Source organism: Mus caroli, chromosome 10, assembly GCF_900094665.2.
Source record: "Mus caroli chromosome 10, CAROLI_EIJ_v1.1, whole genome shotgun sequence".
Classification (NCBI taxonomy): Eukaryota; Metazoa; Chordata; class Mammalia; order Rodentia; family Muridae; genus Mus; species Mus caroli.
This window is the reverse complement of record NC_034579.1, coordinates 22,234,603-22,250,976: the sequence shown is the minus strand read 5'-3', so window position 1 is coordinate 22,250,976 and position 16,374 is coordinate 22,234,603. Positions and strand designations below refer to the sequence as shown.

The 16,374-nt window shown below is 40.9% G+C and overlaps 2 protein-coding genes across 7 annotated transcripts in view; one reads left to right on the top strand and one right to left on the bottom strand.

Annotated features, from left to right (window-relative positions):
• The window catches only part of L3mbtl3 (L3MBTL histone methyl-lysine binding protein 3), a 99,423-nt gene extending 88,138 nt beyond the window's left edge, over positions 1-11,285 (top strand). For 3 of the 5 annotated variants that reach the window (XM_021173941.1, XM_021173942.2, XM_029482882.1), the window contains 4 exons: positions 2,882-2,961; positions 5,287-5,762; positions 6,021-6,083; positions 9,490-11,285. In XM_021173941.1, the coding sequence (XP_021029600.1) occupies positions 2,882-2,961; positions 5,287-5,762; positions 6,021-6,083; positions 9,490-9,633 (763 nt within the window). In that variant the 3' untranslated portion in view covers positions 9,634-11,285. The remainder of the gene's footprint in view (positions 1-2,881; positions 2,962-5,286; positions 5,763-6,020; positions 6,084-9,489) is intronic. The other 2 variants (XM_021173943.2, XM_029482883.1) reach the window with 2 other exon arrangements.
• Positions 11,286-13,346: 2,061 nt separating this feature from the next.
• The window catches only part of Samd3 (sterile alpha motif domain containing 3), a 58,905-nt gene continuing 55,877 nt past the window's right edge, over positions 13,347-16,374 (bottom strand). Inside the window, exons 8-11 of one of the 2 annotated variants that reach the window (XM_021173944.2) lie at positions 15,343-15,512; positions 15,019-15,038; positions 14,113-14,195; positions 13,347-13,909 (exon numbers count right to left, since the gene is read on the bottom strand). In XM_021173944.2, coding sequence (XP_021029603.1) covers positions 13,631-13,909; positions 14,113-14,195; positions 15,019-15,038; positions 15,343-15,512 — 552 coding nt within the window. In that variant the 3' untranslated portion in view covers positions 13,347-13,630. Of the gene's footprint in view, positions 13,910-14,112; positions 14,196-15,018; positions 15,039-15,340; positions 15,513-16,374 lie in introns of both variants that reach the window. The other variant, XM_021173945.1, reaches the window with a different exon arrangement.

The window sequence follows — 16,374 nt, the reverse complement described above, 5'->3', positions numbered from 1 at the left end:
TTGGCTTGTAGCTTGTTTGGAAGGATGCTGACCGACCCCTCCCTCAGGTCTGGATGTGCTCTCTCTTGGGTTCTGTTAACCTCAGTTGCCTCATCTCATCACCAGTTCTGTTTGTCCATCTGCTTGACTGCTTTCGTTCTAGCAGACTGCTGCTAAGGAATCTGCATGTGAACCCAGGAGAGCCTGTCACTTAGTTACTTTTAAAGTTTCTATGATTCTCACTTGATGAACAGTCACAAGTTATACTTGGGAATTGGAAAGCTGGTCATTTTGTTTTTCTTTTGGGGTACAATTTGGCAGATTTGGATATAAAGGAACTTTTTAGCTCGAAAATACTGTTTTTCTTTTCTATCTTCGCTCTTTTTAGAAAGATGTTTTTGTTGCATTTTAAGACATAAATAATTGGCATTGTATTGAACATAGACTACAAAGGAGTTTTTCTCATGTTTAAGTAGCCTTTTTGTTGTTTTTGTTTGGTTGTTTGGTTTTGGTGTTTTTGGTGTCAGGGTTTCTCTGTGTAGCCCTGGTTGTCCTGGAACATACTCTGTAGACCAGGCTGGCCTCAGAGCTCTACTGCCTCTGCCTCCTAAGTCCCAGGACCAAAGGTATTTTCACTTTAAAACAACTTTAACTTTTTTTTTTTTTTTTACTTTGAAGAGTATGTATGCTTTATTAAAACAACAAGAAGGTGACTTTGGTTGTCAGATACTTCTGCTCATGAAATCATACAAACTCAGAAAAGTCCAATCAGTTTTTAAATCTAACTTCCTAGCTCCTACAAAAGCTAGAAGTTGTGAATTTATTTCTTTGAATCTAATTTTAATTACTTCACGATAGTGTGTGATTTTTTTTTTCTAACCCTATTAATATAGACATCAAGTTACTCTTTTTTCACTAGTCACAATATTGGGATAGATTTTGTAGTCACAAAGAATTATTTCTGGCTTAGTTCAAACAAGTTAGAAATTTGAGTCCATTTAGCATGTAGCAAGTTGACTTTGACATGTCATTGGAAGTATGACTTCATTGGCCTAGTTTTGTGGGTGTTTTACTTGGTTTTGCTTATTTTTATGGTACCAGGTATTGTAGTACCAAGTACCTGGCTGAGCTGTACTTTTGGTGGTTTGGTTTGCTTTGGTGGTTTGGTTTTTTTTATTTTATTTTTTTAATGGGGGTGGCGTGGGGACCTCACTATGCAGGTCCAAGCTAGCTTTGAACATACTCTACAATGTAAATCTCCTGTCCTGGCCTCCTGAGTAGCTAGGATTACAAGTGTGTGTAATGGTGGTTGGTTGCTCTACTGTTTCTATGGAGGACATTTTCCATCAATACCTTGGGTCCTTTGTCTACCATAAGTTCACCCTCTCGTGTGCAGTAAGAACCTCTAGCTGGCGAACTGGCACAGTACTAGATTGAACAGGTTCAGGGTGTTCTGAAGGAATGTGGATTCCTCAAAGTCTTCATTCGGAGTTCTCTGAATGTCTTGGGAAAATATTTGCACCACATAAAAACTGATTCCTCCTCATTTTCAAACAGGTGCTAGTCTTCAGTTACAAGAATGTCTGAGTAGAAACTAAGCCAGGAGCTCAGGTTCAAGTGAGATTTCATTTGTATTCTGGAAAATGATCTTTGTAAAATATTGCAAACATTTATTGCATGCTTCCTCTGACCGTTTTGTTGTGTTAGTATAGCAGACTTTCAACTGGAGTTGTGCCTTTGCAAGATCTAAGAATTTGTTTTGTGTTAGACTAATCTGTTTAATTGTATTTGCCTTGTTCTTGGACCTTATTAGCAAGGCTCTACATTGTGCATCCAGCTACCACACTACAACACTGTAGACTGTGCTTTATGGTGACTGTCAGAAAGGGATACATTACACTAAACAATTTTAAATCCCATAAATTTCTATTCTCAAAAGTGTATGCACTACATACCCAGCCCCTTACTTTAAAAGAACCAAATTTGGTCCTTAACTTCAGGGTCGGAGTTTCAAATTAAACTTTTTAATAAATTGTTTCCATTGAGAGTATTTAAGGCCTGTTTATTTAAGAGTTAATTCACTCCTGCTCAGAAAGAGGTGAATTCACTGCAGTGGAAATGGCCTCACCAGGAAAAGCTTCCCAGTGTTGGAATACATGCCAGTGGGCCAGTCTCAGCTCCAACCCCAGATCCTTTTTTTAAAAGATCTTTTCTTTATTTACATTTTAAATATCATCCCCTTTCCTGGTCTCCCTCTGAAAATGCCCTGCCCTTACCCCCTCCCCCTGCTCACCAATCCACCCACTCCCGATTCCTGACCCTGGCATTCCCCTACACTGGAGCATAGAGACTTCACAGGACCAATGGCCTATCCTCCCATTGATGACTGACTAGGCCATCCTGTGCTACATACACAGCTGGAGCCATGAGTCCCTCCTTGTGTACTCTTTGGTTGGTGGTTTAGTCCCTGGGAGCTCTGGGACTACTGGTTAGTTCATATTTCAACCCCAGATCTTAATGCTGAGGAATGTCGAGTGATTTAATTAAATACATGATACAGACTTGAGACATTTCTTTGGTTTTCTGAATCTTACCAATGAGTACAAATGTTATTCCTCCTGAAGGTGTAGTCCAAGCTGTGGTTGGAATGTGTAGTAGCCATGTCTTCCTGAGTGGTTCACCTTCATAGAAGTCTCACCATTAAAAACCTACCTAAGTGAGCATGAAGAAACTGGGTTCTTAAGTCTGCTGTTGGTGTCAGTTGCTTTAGCCTTTACTTTAAGAAAAACAGTTGCGCCGTCAGGATGGCCGAGTGGCCTAAGAAAAACAGTTGCTAAGATGCTGTTCTGAAATGCTTTAAAATTCTTCTGTCACAAAATACTGACATAGCTATTTTTCTCAGGGAAAAGCATGCCAATAACTTCAAAGAAGATTCTGAAAAGAAAAAAGAAAATGAAGTAAAGACATCAGCCGAAGCCAAAGGTAGCCATTACATTACCATGACATTGCTGGTTATTGCCATAAATATTCAAGAACCATAAATTGCTCTGTAGCCCAGGGATGTAGTTCCAAGGCAGTGAAGTATCTAGAATCCATAGGACAATGGGTTTGACTCTCCCATACCACAGAATAAGTAAAAGTAAATAGAAACAACTGGAACACAATAATCACATTTTACTGGAGATAAACTTGGTTTGTTTTTCCCTTCCTGGAAAACAAGAGAAGCGTGTTGCTCAGGATGCAGACACTGAGGAACTTGCAAAAACAGGTTTACCTGTAGCCTGTGCTTATAGTTTCTATCACCCACGGGTTCAATAGCAGATGTAAGGTTTGCAAAGATGTTCTCTTTGATTCTTGCCACACTGCTAGCTACACTTGCTTCAAGTGTGTTTTGAAATCTAAACAGACGATTGTGTTGCTGTAAAAGAAGCACAAAATGAAAAGAAGAATCACATGAACAAGTGTTTGCTTGGAGTTAGCTGTCACAGCATTAGGAAGGTTAAGTCGCACTGTGCTAGTAGAATCAGAGTGGTATCTGTTTATAGTATCATCTTCAAAGACTCCAGAAACCATCACTAATGCTGGAACTTCATGTTAGCTGCCTGACAGAGTGGCTGTTGGTTTTCCTATGAAGAACGCAGAGCCCTAGCAATGAACTGTGAGGCATATTACTCCCCATTTGAAAGTAGATGGAACTGTATTGATGGAGTGAGATGCCAGTGTTAACGGATCCAAGCAAGCAGAAGGTGGACTAGGACACGCACTTGTAAAAGACTTACATATGGCAAGCAATCGGAAGACAAATTATAGAGCAATCTATCCTGTGGCTCTAGTATAGAGCAAAACCTTGCCATTTGTCTAAGCCACCCTTGTGTATATATTTAGTTCAAGTGCTTGCTAAACTCTTGGGGATATCTGGGATTAAGTTTTTAGGTTATCTACCTTCTTCCACTTTTCCCTTAAGTATTGGAGGTTAAACCGGTGTTTTTGCACTTTCTAAGCAAACACTCTGCTTCAGAGCTTCGTCAAACCCCACACCCTAATTGCTAAGCAAAATAGTTTTAAATAATTTAAAAGGAGTAAAAATTAATGTGGTGGCTTATGTTTGGTCTTTGCCTTAAGTAATTTAAAAAGAAAGAAAATAAATGTGGTGGCCTAAGTTTGATTTTGATTTACTATAGAGATACAGCAAAAGTAAGATAACCCAAAATCCAGTGGAATCTGGAAAAAGTATTATAGCGGTTGTGATTGGTGCAACCATCTTCTTGTAAATGACAAATGTCATCTTTCTTTAAATGTCCATCGTGCATACACTCCACATTTTTCTTAGCCGCTCCTCTGTAGCGGGACACCTAAGTTTGTTCCATAGGTAAGCTCTTGTGAGTAGTGTTTCAGTAAGCACCAATGTGGAAGTGTCTCTAATGTGTCACCTGGTGTCCTCTGAGTAATAGCCAGCGTGAGGCCATCTTTAAGAAAGCTCCATACTAAGTCCATGGGATTAGCCTGATTTTCACCAGGGGTCTAAGAGCTTCTTTTTGTCCACACTGTGCCTGGATTTGTTTTATTTGTTTTGTTTTGTTTTGTTTTGTTTTTCTTAATAACTGGCATTCTGCACAGAGTGAGATGAAATCTCCATGCATTTTTGACCTGCATCTTTCTCATGCCTTGTGAGGTTCGGCAGTTTTCATGTCCGTTTGCTACTTTATTTCTTCCTTTGTGAATTGTCTGCTCTTTTCCTTTGCACATTTATTAGCTGGATTTTTGTTTTCTTATGGCCTGGGGTTTGTTTTTTTGTTTGCTGTTATTATTATTTGTTGTTGTTATTTGTATAATGTAGATATTTTCCGTCAGTCTATGGGTTGTCTGTTTTCTCAGTTAACTGTTAAAACACTAAACAGCTGATGACTATATAATGACAATATGATAATTAATTTCTATTAAACCAAGGCTGGGACAAGTTAGAAGTAGCAACTACCTGTAAACAGAGTTGCAACGCTGCAGATTGGCGCCATTACGTCATCTAATGTATAGGGGACACAACAGAATTTTTCAAGAGTGACGTTCTGTTCTGAGGCACAATTATTTTGAGCACTGAAGAGGCACCATTGAGCAACACGTAATAGCAGTCAATAGGGTGTGTAAATTGAACATATCGTTTATTTATCATGGCAAACATCAATAGACTATCACTACTCGATGAGTGTGACATTGTTCACCTCCCTGGTCTCATTATTCAGTGGGATGCATGACACTTGGGGCTGTTCAACTGCCTTTCAGACACAGATTTTCTCTTTTTCCATTTACCAGTTGTTCGGGAAGAGCCTACCCCTAGTGTACAGCAGAGTCAGCCACCTCAGCAGGTACAGCAAGTGCAGCATGCTCAACCACCTCAGCAGGCACAGAAGGCTCCGCAGGCCCAGCAGGCACAGCAGGCCCAGCAGGCTCCACAGGCCCCACAGACTCCACAGCCCCAGCAGGCACCACAGGTCCAGCAGGCCCAGCAGGCTCCACAGGCTCAGCAGGCCCAGCAGCCCCAGCAGGCCCAGCAGCCTCAGCAGCCTCAGCAGGCCCCACCAGTCCAACAGCCTCAGCAGGTTCAACAGGCTCAGCCGACCCAGCAGCAGGCCCAGACCCAGCAGCAGGCCCAGAGACGCTCAGCAGTATTTCTCTCCTTTAAGCCTCCCATTCCATGTCTGCCCTTGCGCTGGGAGCAGCAGAGCAAGCTTCTTCCGACTGTCGCTGGCATCCCAGCTAGTAGAGTTTCCAAATGGAGCACAGACGAGGTATGATTGTTTTTGCTACTTGGTTTCATTGCCATATTTTTGTCTGCAGGGCCATCTGCAAGGATATTGGCATCTTAAGTGTGATAAAGGCTTCGTTTGTAGGTAGTATTTCATCTTTCAGGGTTTTCTTTCTCCTATAAGAGAAATTTCATTTTGAGGGAATTGCATTAGGTATATGGTTTAAATATTTTTGAACCTGCAATATTTGAATCCCAACTTTTTTTTTTCAACTTGGAATTTTGATATTATTTTTGACAGGTGTCAGAATTCATTCAGAGCTTGCCTGGGTGTGAAGAACATGGAAAGGTGTTTAAGGATGAAGTAAGTGTCCTATTATATTACAATATGTTTCTTGGTGGGACCAAAGCACAGAGATGTGTCAGTGGGGAAATGTGCTAAATTAACAGTCAGAAGGAGATAAGTTCCATCAAAGTCGACATTTGGTGTGTAGTTGTATTACAGGCAGCATTGACCACTTAAATTAAAACGTCTTAGAGAAGCTCCCAAGGAAAACTTGTATGAAGTATTTCATGACCACACACAATCTCCCTAGACTCCCCACAAAACGTTACAGCATGTTCTTATACAGTTTGTAGCACTGAGATCAATCAAAGGAAGATATTAGCAGTGTTTTGATAAGGTAAAATTTTCTCATTACTTTAATTTCAGATACTGTCTATCATCTTAACAATATCAACATGAATTCTATCTAATGCTCAGCATAAAGAGTAGTGCTAAAGCCAGGAGCAGTCTTATCTCTCTCCTGTGTCTCAGCAATGCGTGTAAGAGCAGGAATTTATCATTGTCTACCTCCCAGACTATCTTTTCTAAAAGTATTTATTTATTTATTTCAAATTAGTATTCAAAATAAAAGCTTTCCTTATGGCCTTTTCATATATACTATTGACTGATGCCTCTCCACACAGGGTCCTCTATCTCCCTGCTCACCCCCAAACCCAAATGTCCCATTCTAACCCCAGTATTGCTCATTCAGCTTCCATGTCACAGGAATTCTATGACCCTTTCTGACCTGCTTCCTTGATACTTCAGATCACAAGCTAGGATTGGATATTTGAGAACATGCAGTATTCAACTTTCTGGGCTAGGTTACTTGACTTAATTTTCAGACTCAATGGGTTTTCCTGAAATTTTTATAATTTTATCTTTTGCTGTGGCCAAATAAGAGTTCACTGTATGCATGTCCAGCATTTTAATTTCCCATTACTTTTTGATGGACATATAGACATTAGGAGTACTCAACAATATATATTTGCAAGTATCTCTGTTAGGATGTAGAGTCCTTTATGTACCCAGGAGGCTTGTAGCTGGGTCTTAGAGTGATTATATTTTTATCTCTGTCGTGAGAAACTTCCACACTGATTTTCAATATGGCAGCCACCAGTCTTCACTGTTGCCAGCCGTGGGTACTGGTTCCTCTTGCCCCACATCATCTCCAGTATTTTTTGTAATTTGTTCTTTCAATAAAAGAATGTAGGTGGAAGTTAAAGGACCACATGAGTGCATTCTACTTTCCATGTGGTCCCAGAAAAGAAACTCATGTTGTTAAGCTTTTCCAATGAGCCACTTCAACAACCCTTTCTTCTATATTTAGTGGAATGAGGAAGATTACAAAAACAAACAAACAATCAAACAAAAAAACCCCTAAACCCAGCTACTTATATGCTTGTAATTAGTTAATTAATTAGTTCTGGGGAATTCAGAATTGTAATAGCTTACTGGGACCACCATGGTAAAGCATTCCGCAGTATCATAAATTGTAGAAGTGTATTGTCTCACAGTTCTCAAAGCAAGACTAGAAACCAGCCTCTAAGGTCTATGCTAGCCTCTCCTACGACTTACAGATAGTTCTCTTTCTGTTCTCCTCTGGGCTTGTTTCTGTTTCCAGTTTTAGCTCCTGGACCCGGGAGCTCAGGTCACCTGTGTGACCTTAGCTTAGCCAATTACTACTTACAGTTGCAATGACACTATTTCCAAGTAAGTTCCAATTCTGAGGAATTCAAGATAAGAATTTGCAAAAGAAGGGCTGGTAAGATGCCTCAGTGGTTAACAGCTCTGCTCTTCCTGAGGATCCTGGGAAGATTCCCAGCACCCACATGAAGGTGCACAACTGTCTGTAGTGCCAGTCCCAGGGGACCAGACACCCTCTGCTGGCCTCCAGAGCCTCTGCACACATGTGGTGCACAGGCATACATCATCAGACAAAGCACCAATATACATAAAATAAAAATAAAGATTTTATAAGAATTTTCAGCCTGGCATGGTAGTGCATACTTTTAATCCCAGCACTTTAGAGGCAGAGGCAAGTGAATCTCTGTGAGTTCGAGACCAAGCTAGTCTACATAAAGAGTCCCAGGATACCCAGGACTATGTAGAGAAACCCTGTCTCAAAAACAAACAAAACAACACAAAGAATTTGAAGAAGACACAGTTTAGCCACCATTAACCAATCATGATGGTTAGAGCTTCTCGTTACTCTGGGGCAGAAAACAAGGCATGTGCCGTGTCTTAATTCAAAATAGGGAAACTAAGGAGAAGTTAATTAATGTAAGATCATGCAATTCCCTAAAGGCTGAAAGTCATTTTAAAAACAATGCCTGTTTTGTTTGTCACTCCACTAAACCAAATTTCATTTTCATCAAGTTGTGGCTTTGAGCTTCAAAGTGTCCTAGTCTGTAATGAAACTTTTCATCTTAGGAGGGGACCGGAAAGAAAAGCATTTGCATGATAACCGCTGTCGTTTAAAAGTGGCCTCATGTTCCTCCAGCCATGCTCCTGGCTGTTTCTCTTCTGTCTATGGAGGCTGGTTATGGTCATGCCTTTCTTTCTCACTGCTTTCCTTCATGGTGGAGGGCTAAATTTGCTAGGTATTCATGTGTAACTGGTTCTTTGCCCAAATTATTTTGTGTCCAAAAACATTGTTATCTTCTGTAACTTAACAAACAAACAAACAAACAAAAAAACAAAAACAAACTATATATATATATATATATATATATATATATATATATATATATAATTCAGTACCTAATTGAGGAGAACACAAGAAGGTTTGTGGGTTTGGGGATGGGAAGGTGGCTTGGTGCATGAAGTGTTTGCAGAGTAAACCTTTGGGTCCCCACCACTCCCATAGAAATCCAAGCGTGGCAGTGCCTAACTGTAAAACCAGCACTGAGAAATAGGCGTGGGATCGCTGTGACTTTCTGGCTAGAGAGTTGAGCTGGAACGGCAAGCTCCAGGTTCAGTAAGATACACTGTCTCAGAGAATAAGGTGGAAAGCTAGAGAGGTTGACATGTGTAACTGAACTCTGGCCTCTCTCTCTCTCTCTCTCTCTCTCTCTCTCTCACACACACACACACACACAATTTTAATTTATAAGAAAATGTGACCTTCTGTGGACTCTCTCTCTCTCTCTCTCTCTCACACACACACACACACACACACACACAATTTTAATTTATAAGAAAATGTGACCTTCTGTGGACTGCAATTTCAGATAACTGAGCTTTACTATGCTGGATGTGTGGTTTTAGGTAAGAAAGACTCATGGATCAGGGATGTTGTGTTTAAGAGCTCCTGTGTATGCTGTGTTAGTATTGCTGTATAGAATTCAGCTGATAATACAGCATAAAGCTTGGAATATTCTCACAATACTCCCTCTGGTTAATCCACATTCCTCTGTCTCTCCCCCCCCACCCTTTATTTCAGCAAATTGATGGAGAAGCATTTTTACTCATGACCCAAACAGACATTGTTAAAATTATGAGCATTAAGCTGGGCCCAGCTCTCAAAATTTTCAACTCTATTCTGATGTTCAAAGCTGCGGAGAAGAATTCCCACAATGAACTGTGAAGGCGGTGAATTCTGGCACCATTGGCTTCTGCTTTATAGCTCATTATGTTCCTTCAAAGCACAAGGACAGCTCTAGCTCCCAAGTGAGAAGTCTTCAGAATTCACAGGAACAGCACTCCAGGGCTCCATCTGTCCGTCCAGCTGCATATGCATTCTTAGGAAATGCCTGAGCTTCTTACCAGCAACTGTCCAACAACAGTCACCTTTTGGTTCCGCTCACTGAGCTAAACTTACCTTTGTAAACTTAACCTTTTTTGGAGGTGGGAGGAGGGGGGGGAGGGAGGCTTCTTTATTTATGTATGGGGGCACAATCAGAACTTTTGGCATTTTGTAAACATTGTCGGAGTCTCTTTCATGTACACCTTCTTTTTTTCAATACTTTCAGAAACCTTTTTATATAACTGAATATCAACCTAAACCAAATCCTTTGAACCTGGCTGGGTTTAGCCTCGGACTGGTGTCAGTCATGTTCGCCCTGTGCCATATTTGGAATTGCAGCATTAGCCAAGTGTAATGTTGTGAGTCACGATATTGCCTAACTGTGTGTCATCCTCTGTTGGGACTGAAGAATTGTAAATACGACCTTTCTTTGAATCCACATTTTTACTTTTGCACGCATCATGAATTGTTAAAGTACTTTTCACCAGCATCTTTACTATTATTATTACCAAAAAAATGTATATAAAAGAGTGGAATTGAAGAATAAACTATATAAACCTACTTAGCTTTGAAGGAAGTAGTGTATCGGGACAGAATCAATTTTGTACATCGTGGTGCCCATGTGTTTCCAGCAGTTGGCATTAGAGGATTGTGCAGTTACACATCCCAAGGGATGTTGATGAGGAATTTGATCTGTGAAGTTCTTGTGTGCATCTCTGTAAATGACGTGGACGTTGCTGGTGCTGTACCGAAGAGGACTCACTTGTTGCTGGAAACACAAATCCTCCAAGAGCTCCCATCCGTGCCACAGGTCCTCCAGGCCCAGAGGATTTCCTCAGAGTGAGCTGAGAAGCGGAGCGAGCACCTGACTGCACAGACCTGCTGTGACCCTCGTAACCAGCAGCCGCAGGATTTGCCACGCTCACAGATTGAGAAAGTGGTTCCCAAAGCCATTACTCGGGAGCCTCTGATGATGAAAGATTCCTTTTCCTATGAAATATTTTGCCTTGATTTCTAAGCATCTGAATGCACTTTAAATGAGAGCCCATGGTTATTTATAAGCTCATAGCTGGCAGTGTTTTGTTTGTAAGCGTGTCCTTCTAAGGGGAAGGTAAAATATTTTGTCAGTCTTTGGATGTACTTTCTAATTCCACAATTAGACATTTACTCAAGGACTGATTTAAAAATATAAAGTTTAGTAGCATGCTGTCAGAACTCTGGGGGAAAGGCCCACCTCTTTCCATGAACTCTTTAATGTTTTTCTGATGTAGGACTTCCTTTGATGTGCCATAGTTGGAGTCCTTTGCATTTGTCATGATTCAAGGTAAACAGGGTCCGTGACATCTGCAATGTCCTCTTTCTTCATTTCTCTGCATGAATCTGCTAAGTAAGCTTTTTATTGTTACTCCCCCCTTCTTTGTTGTGGTCAGTATTTGTACATTAACTTGCACTTGTTACATGTGATATGAATGAAATAAAATCTTAATTGCAGATTCTTTTTATATATGTATGATTTTTAAGGAGGTTATTAAATAGGAGAGGTTAAAAAAACAGGAACAAAATCATATCTAACAAAAGTTATGTAAGGCTTGGTTATATTTTAGTATTAGAATACCTACCCGGCAAGGCCCTAGGTTTGATCTGCTTGACTACAAATCAACAACAAATAAGTAACATGTTAAAGATACTGTAGGACTGGGGAGATGCCTCGGTTGCTAAAGTGCCTGTCACAATAGTGTGAGGCCCTGAGTTTGTAGCTCTAGCACCCATAGAAGAACCAAGTGTACCTGTTACCCCAGTGAGGTTCATTGGCCAGGGATCCTCATGGCATCATGAGCTTCAAGTTTAGTGAGAAGCCATGCCTCAAAAGACATTAAGGTAGTGAGGCAAGAGAAATAGCTCACTGGTTAAAAGCACTTGCTCAATTTTCAGCACCGACATGGCAGCCCACAGCCACCAGTGACTAGTTCAAGGAGATGCAATCCCCTCTTCTGGCCTCCACATGCCTTAGGCACGTGCATGGTGCACAGGCATACGTGCAGGCAAACACTCACACTTGGTGGTTTGGTTTCTTGTTTATTTGTTTGTTTGTTTTAAGGGAATTGGTGGAGAGAGTAGTCATACAGGAAGACACAGTGATACTGAGGATAAACATTTTTTTAAAACCCTCAAAAGTCACATTTTTAGCTCATGTGATTCTCATCTACAGTGAGAATGTTTACCTTTCTAATTTAAAGTGAATGCTGTAATGAAGGAGAGTTTGAAATTTCCCCTCTAAACAATGTGCTCTTCTGGAAGGAAAGGGAAGCGCTGACCATTCTGGGGTGGCATGGGATTCATTGTACCTCAAGCAGGTGATCTTTTCCACTGTCCCAACACTGGGGCATGGTCTTTGTGTTAAAGGAGAAAATAGGGGAGGGCTGATGGTAAGGGACTCCTGGAGAAGGATTAGGAGGAGACAAAAGGAAGGGATGTGTGTGCGGGATGCACAGTGACCATGAGCTATTCTGTGTAAGGCAAAGGAATCCTGTGTGCAGGCTCATGTTTACCATAGACAGCATCGCCTTCTCCATTCAGTGGACTCATCTCAGGGATGACAGTGTATGCATGTCAAGCAAAACAGAGTGCTTCCCAGGTGGCAGTACTAGACCAGGCTCCGAGATATACACCTTGAGATAGACATGATCCTACCATGTTGACATTCTCCTTTGTGGGTTGAAAGCAAAGCTGGCCCAGTGACAACGGGGACACTCAGTCTCCCACAGAGATTGTAGACCCTATAAGGAAAGTACTTCAGGAACTGGTAAATCCAAATTTAAGGCAGACTGTGGACTTTTTAAACAAGGAATTGTGGGGAGTCATTTGAGTACTAAAAAGTTTGTAAAGGGGTTACTTTATTTTAGTAAAAAGGAAAATAAATATTTTTAAAAGCCCATTTGATGAAATAAATTGAGGCTTATCTGATTGTGTCGCAAGTATTAACACATTAAAATCTCTACAATATGCAGAATGACCCCATACACACACACACACACACACCAACTCCACCCCCATCGTTCAGAATTAGGAAATAACATGATATTTTGATGATAATATCAAGGCATGCCTTAAGCTACTATTTTACAGGTTCTTTTGCTTGTGAAAGTCCTCAGAAAACAGATAATGCCTAGGTCCTGTTACTCCAGAAGTAGTACTGTCTCACCATTTCATGAATGAACAAACAAATTTCAGTGTGACCATGGAGCATGGGCTGAGTCTCTATGGAAGGAACCCTGTGCCAACAAGATGGCTTACAAGGAGGATACCCCAAGATTGCAGCTGCTCTCTCACTATTGATTTTCTCGATATTGATTGAAGAAAACCAAAACACATCAGACCAAGAAGTGTGTCTGGGATAAGGAAATTGAGGACTATATATCTCTTTAAAATACTCAAGTTCAAGATGTTTCCAACCAATATTCTAACCAAAGAAACTAAAGAGGCAGCTGTTCAACTCATGGTCTTTCAAGCTGTCACACTAAGTTAAATTTAGGGTCAGACCCTAACTGGGAGGATTTTACCTCATAATGTCTTTTATGCCAGGTAAAACTGACACTGTTGAATATGAAACCTTGACTACAGAACTCAAATCAAATTGAGAACCTTTAAGTAGTATTTTATTACGGAACTTCACAAAGAACTTAAATATCTAAGTTAAAGAGAGAGGCTTCAAAACTACATTGATGCTGGAGACAACATGACTTTTCTAACCCCTACCTCTAAGGCAATAGATATTCTAAGATGAATCTGCAATTGTTGATGAAGCTTCTGTCACCCTAGAGAGTTCATTCAGTTGTTCTTAAGTGATTGGAGGTTGAGATCTGATTTCCTTTTCTTTCAAAGAGGGAAACTGGGGACTCTGCATGTCAAAGATCAATGTCTCTAGGAAGTTGAAGGTTTGGGACAGTCTTCTTGGACACTCGATCCCAAACACACGGAAAGCAGACACCAAAGCAGCCAGAGCTGTGACACAGTCATCCACCTTTGTGAGCTTCTCTTTGTTCAAATACAGAGAAAACTCACAGCCATTGACATGGAAAGGGTTTTTAACTTCCAACACAGGCGTGGACACGTGCACCTGAAAAAGAGGAAAGCTGTTACTACTGTTCATATGTAAAAGAGCTAAATGATAAAGCATGCCTGAATGTCGAACAATATTACACTAAGTGAGCGAGTTACAGTGTAGCCTCATCATACACTAAAATTACTGAAATAGGCCACTCACCTTGTAAGTGAATCATATGAAGGTATAAAATGAATGGCCATAAACATACTGCATACCTTCCCATTCACAACGACAAAAAGGCTGGGCTCATCCCCAAAAACATGTGGAAGGAGTAAACACGTGGCAGTCATCTTCATGTCTGTCAAAGCAAGCATGCCCAAGGTTTAAAATGATGGGTGCCTTTGGAAAACTACAAAAAGCTACTCTCAAAATGTTGGACTTGCTTGTTATTAAATTATCATCACCTCCCACTGTGATGTGATAGCAAGTCTTTTTGGATGAATATTTGTCTTAGGGTTTTACTACTGTGAACAGACACCATGACCAAGGCAAGTCTTATAAGGACAACATTTAATTAGAGCTGGCTGACAGGTCAGTTCAGTATCATCAAGGCAGAGCATGGCAGCATCCAGGTAGGCATGGTGGAAGCAGAGCTGAGTTCTACATCTTCATCTGCTGGTCTCTTAAGAAAAGACTGACTTCTAGGCAGCTAGGAAATGGGTCTAATAGCCCCTACTCCAACAGGACCACTCCCTGAGCTGAGCATATACAACCTGTCACAGTATTTTACAATCATTTTTTGCATGTATATGTGTGGCCCGTGTACATATGTGTCTGCATGTTTGCATGGGTGAGCCCATGTGTGTGAGTGTGCATGTGGGTGTGTGGAGACCCAAAGTTAACATCAAGCATCTTCCTCCATTGCTCTCCATTTTATTTACTGGGGTGGGGTCACCTGCTGCACCTGGAGCTTGCACATCAGCTGGTCCAGTTAGCCAGCTTGCCTCAGGATCCTGTCTCTGCCTCCCAGGTGCTGGGATTACAGGTGCCCACCATACCTGCCCGACTTTGACATGGGTTCTGAGATCCAGAAGTCCAATCATCATGCTTGCACAGCAAACATTTAGTCTGGTCATTTCCCCACTGTCAAAGCCATTTTTAAACAAGATTTTCTAATGAACTCTTCAAAACTTCAGGTGATCTACTAGGCCGTGGCCTGCACAGTTAAGAGTTCTGTGCTATGCCCATCTGCCAGATCTTAACAGTGTTCAGCTTTGTGATGTGTATTGTAAAAGTGAAAGGGACCAGTGCCCATAATATAACTTTATAATAATGAGTGTACGTTTTTAGCCTAGGCTTTTTCTCCCCTCATTTGAATTTTTTTCCTATCTTCATTGAATTGCACTTAGTGTAATTAAGCACTTCTGTCTGGAGTTGTGGAAATGGCGGAATTAGCTGAGAATCTGCTCCCAATCCCGGCCCCCACCCCTGGGGTTTACTAACACTTCAGCACCCCTTCGTCAGTGTAGTGTTTCATCTTCTCTTGCAGGGCAGTATTGATTGGATTGTCCAGCACTGAAAAGGCAGTCAGTATATTTTCCGAGTAGGATTCCAGGATATGCCTTGTTTTCTTATAAATATCTGTTTTTGTAAGAATTTGAACTTCTCTGAACATCTGGTGGAAGAGAGAAATAGATATTCTAGGTCACAAGAAAAGGTTATTATCTTTTCAATATCAGGGGGTGGATAGCTGGTTAGCATCACCCTAAGCTTCCATGAATGACATGATATATCCCCGAGTTATTAGTAGCTCAGCAGTGTATGCAGGACCAGAGAGGAAAAGAGCAGAGTCTGAAGTAACAGTCAAAAAATAATGGATACAAAATTAAAATTCTGGAGTTGGGCAGTGGTGGCACAGGCCTTTAATCCCAGCACTGAGGAGGCTGAGTCAGGTAGATCTCCTGAGTTTGAGGTCAGCCTGGTTTATAGAGTAAATTTCAGCACAGATAAGGCTACACAGAAAAACCCCATCTCAGAACAGAAGAAAAAGAAAAAAAGGAGGAAGAGGAAGTGGAAAAGGAGGAGGAGGAGGAAAAACTTAGGGATATGTTTGTTCTATTTTATAGAATTGACTGTTCTTTAATACTAGGATGGAAAATAAAGCAAATTACAAATTAAAATTTGGATATAAATTCCACAAAATGAAAATCACAAAACATCTATACACGTGGATACTGGCTGTTTGGGTTACATCATCAAATTCGTGGCTCATTTCTTTATATAAACCACATTGTCATTATGGTTTGTTTTTCTCAACCTGACATAAATCTAGATAGAGCAGAAAAGAGAGGATCTTGTCGGGCAGTGGTGGTGCACGACTTTAATCCCAGCACTTGGGAGGCAGAGGCAGGTGGATTTCTGAGTTTGAGGCCAGCCTAGTTGACAAAGTGAGTTCCAGGACAGCCAGGACTATACTTGAGAAAAAAAGAGAAGAGAAGAGAAGAGAGGAGAGGAGAGGAGAGGAGAGGAGGGGAGGG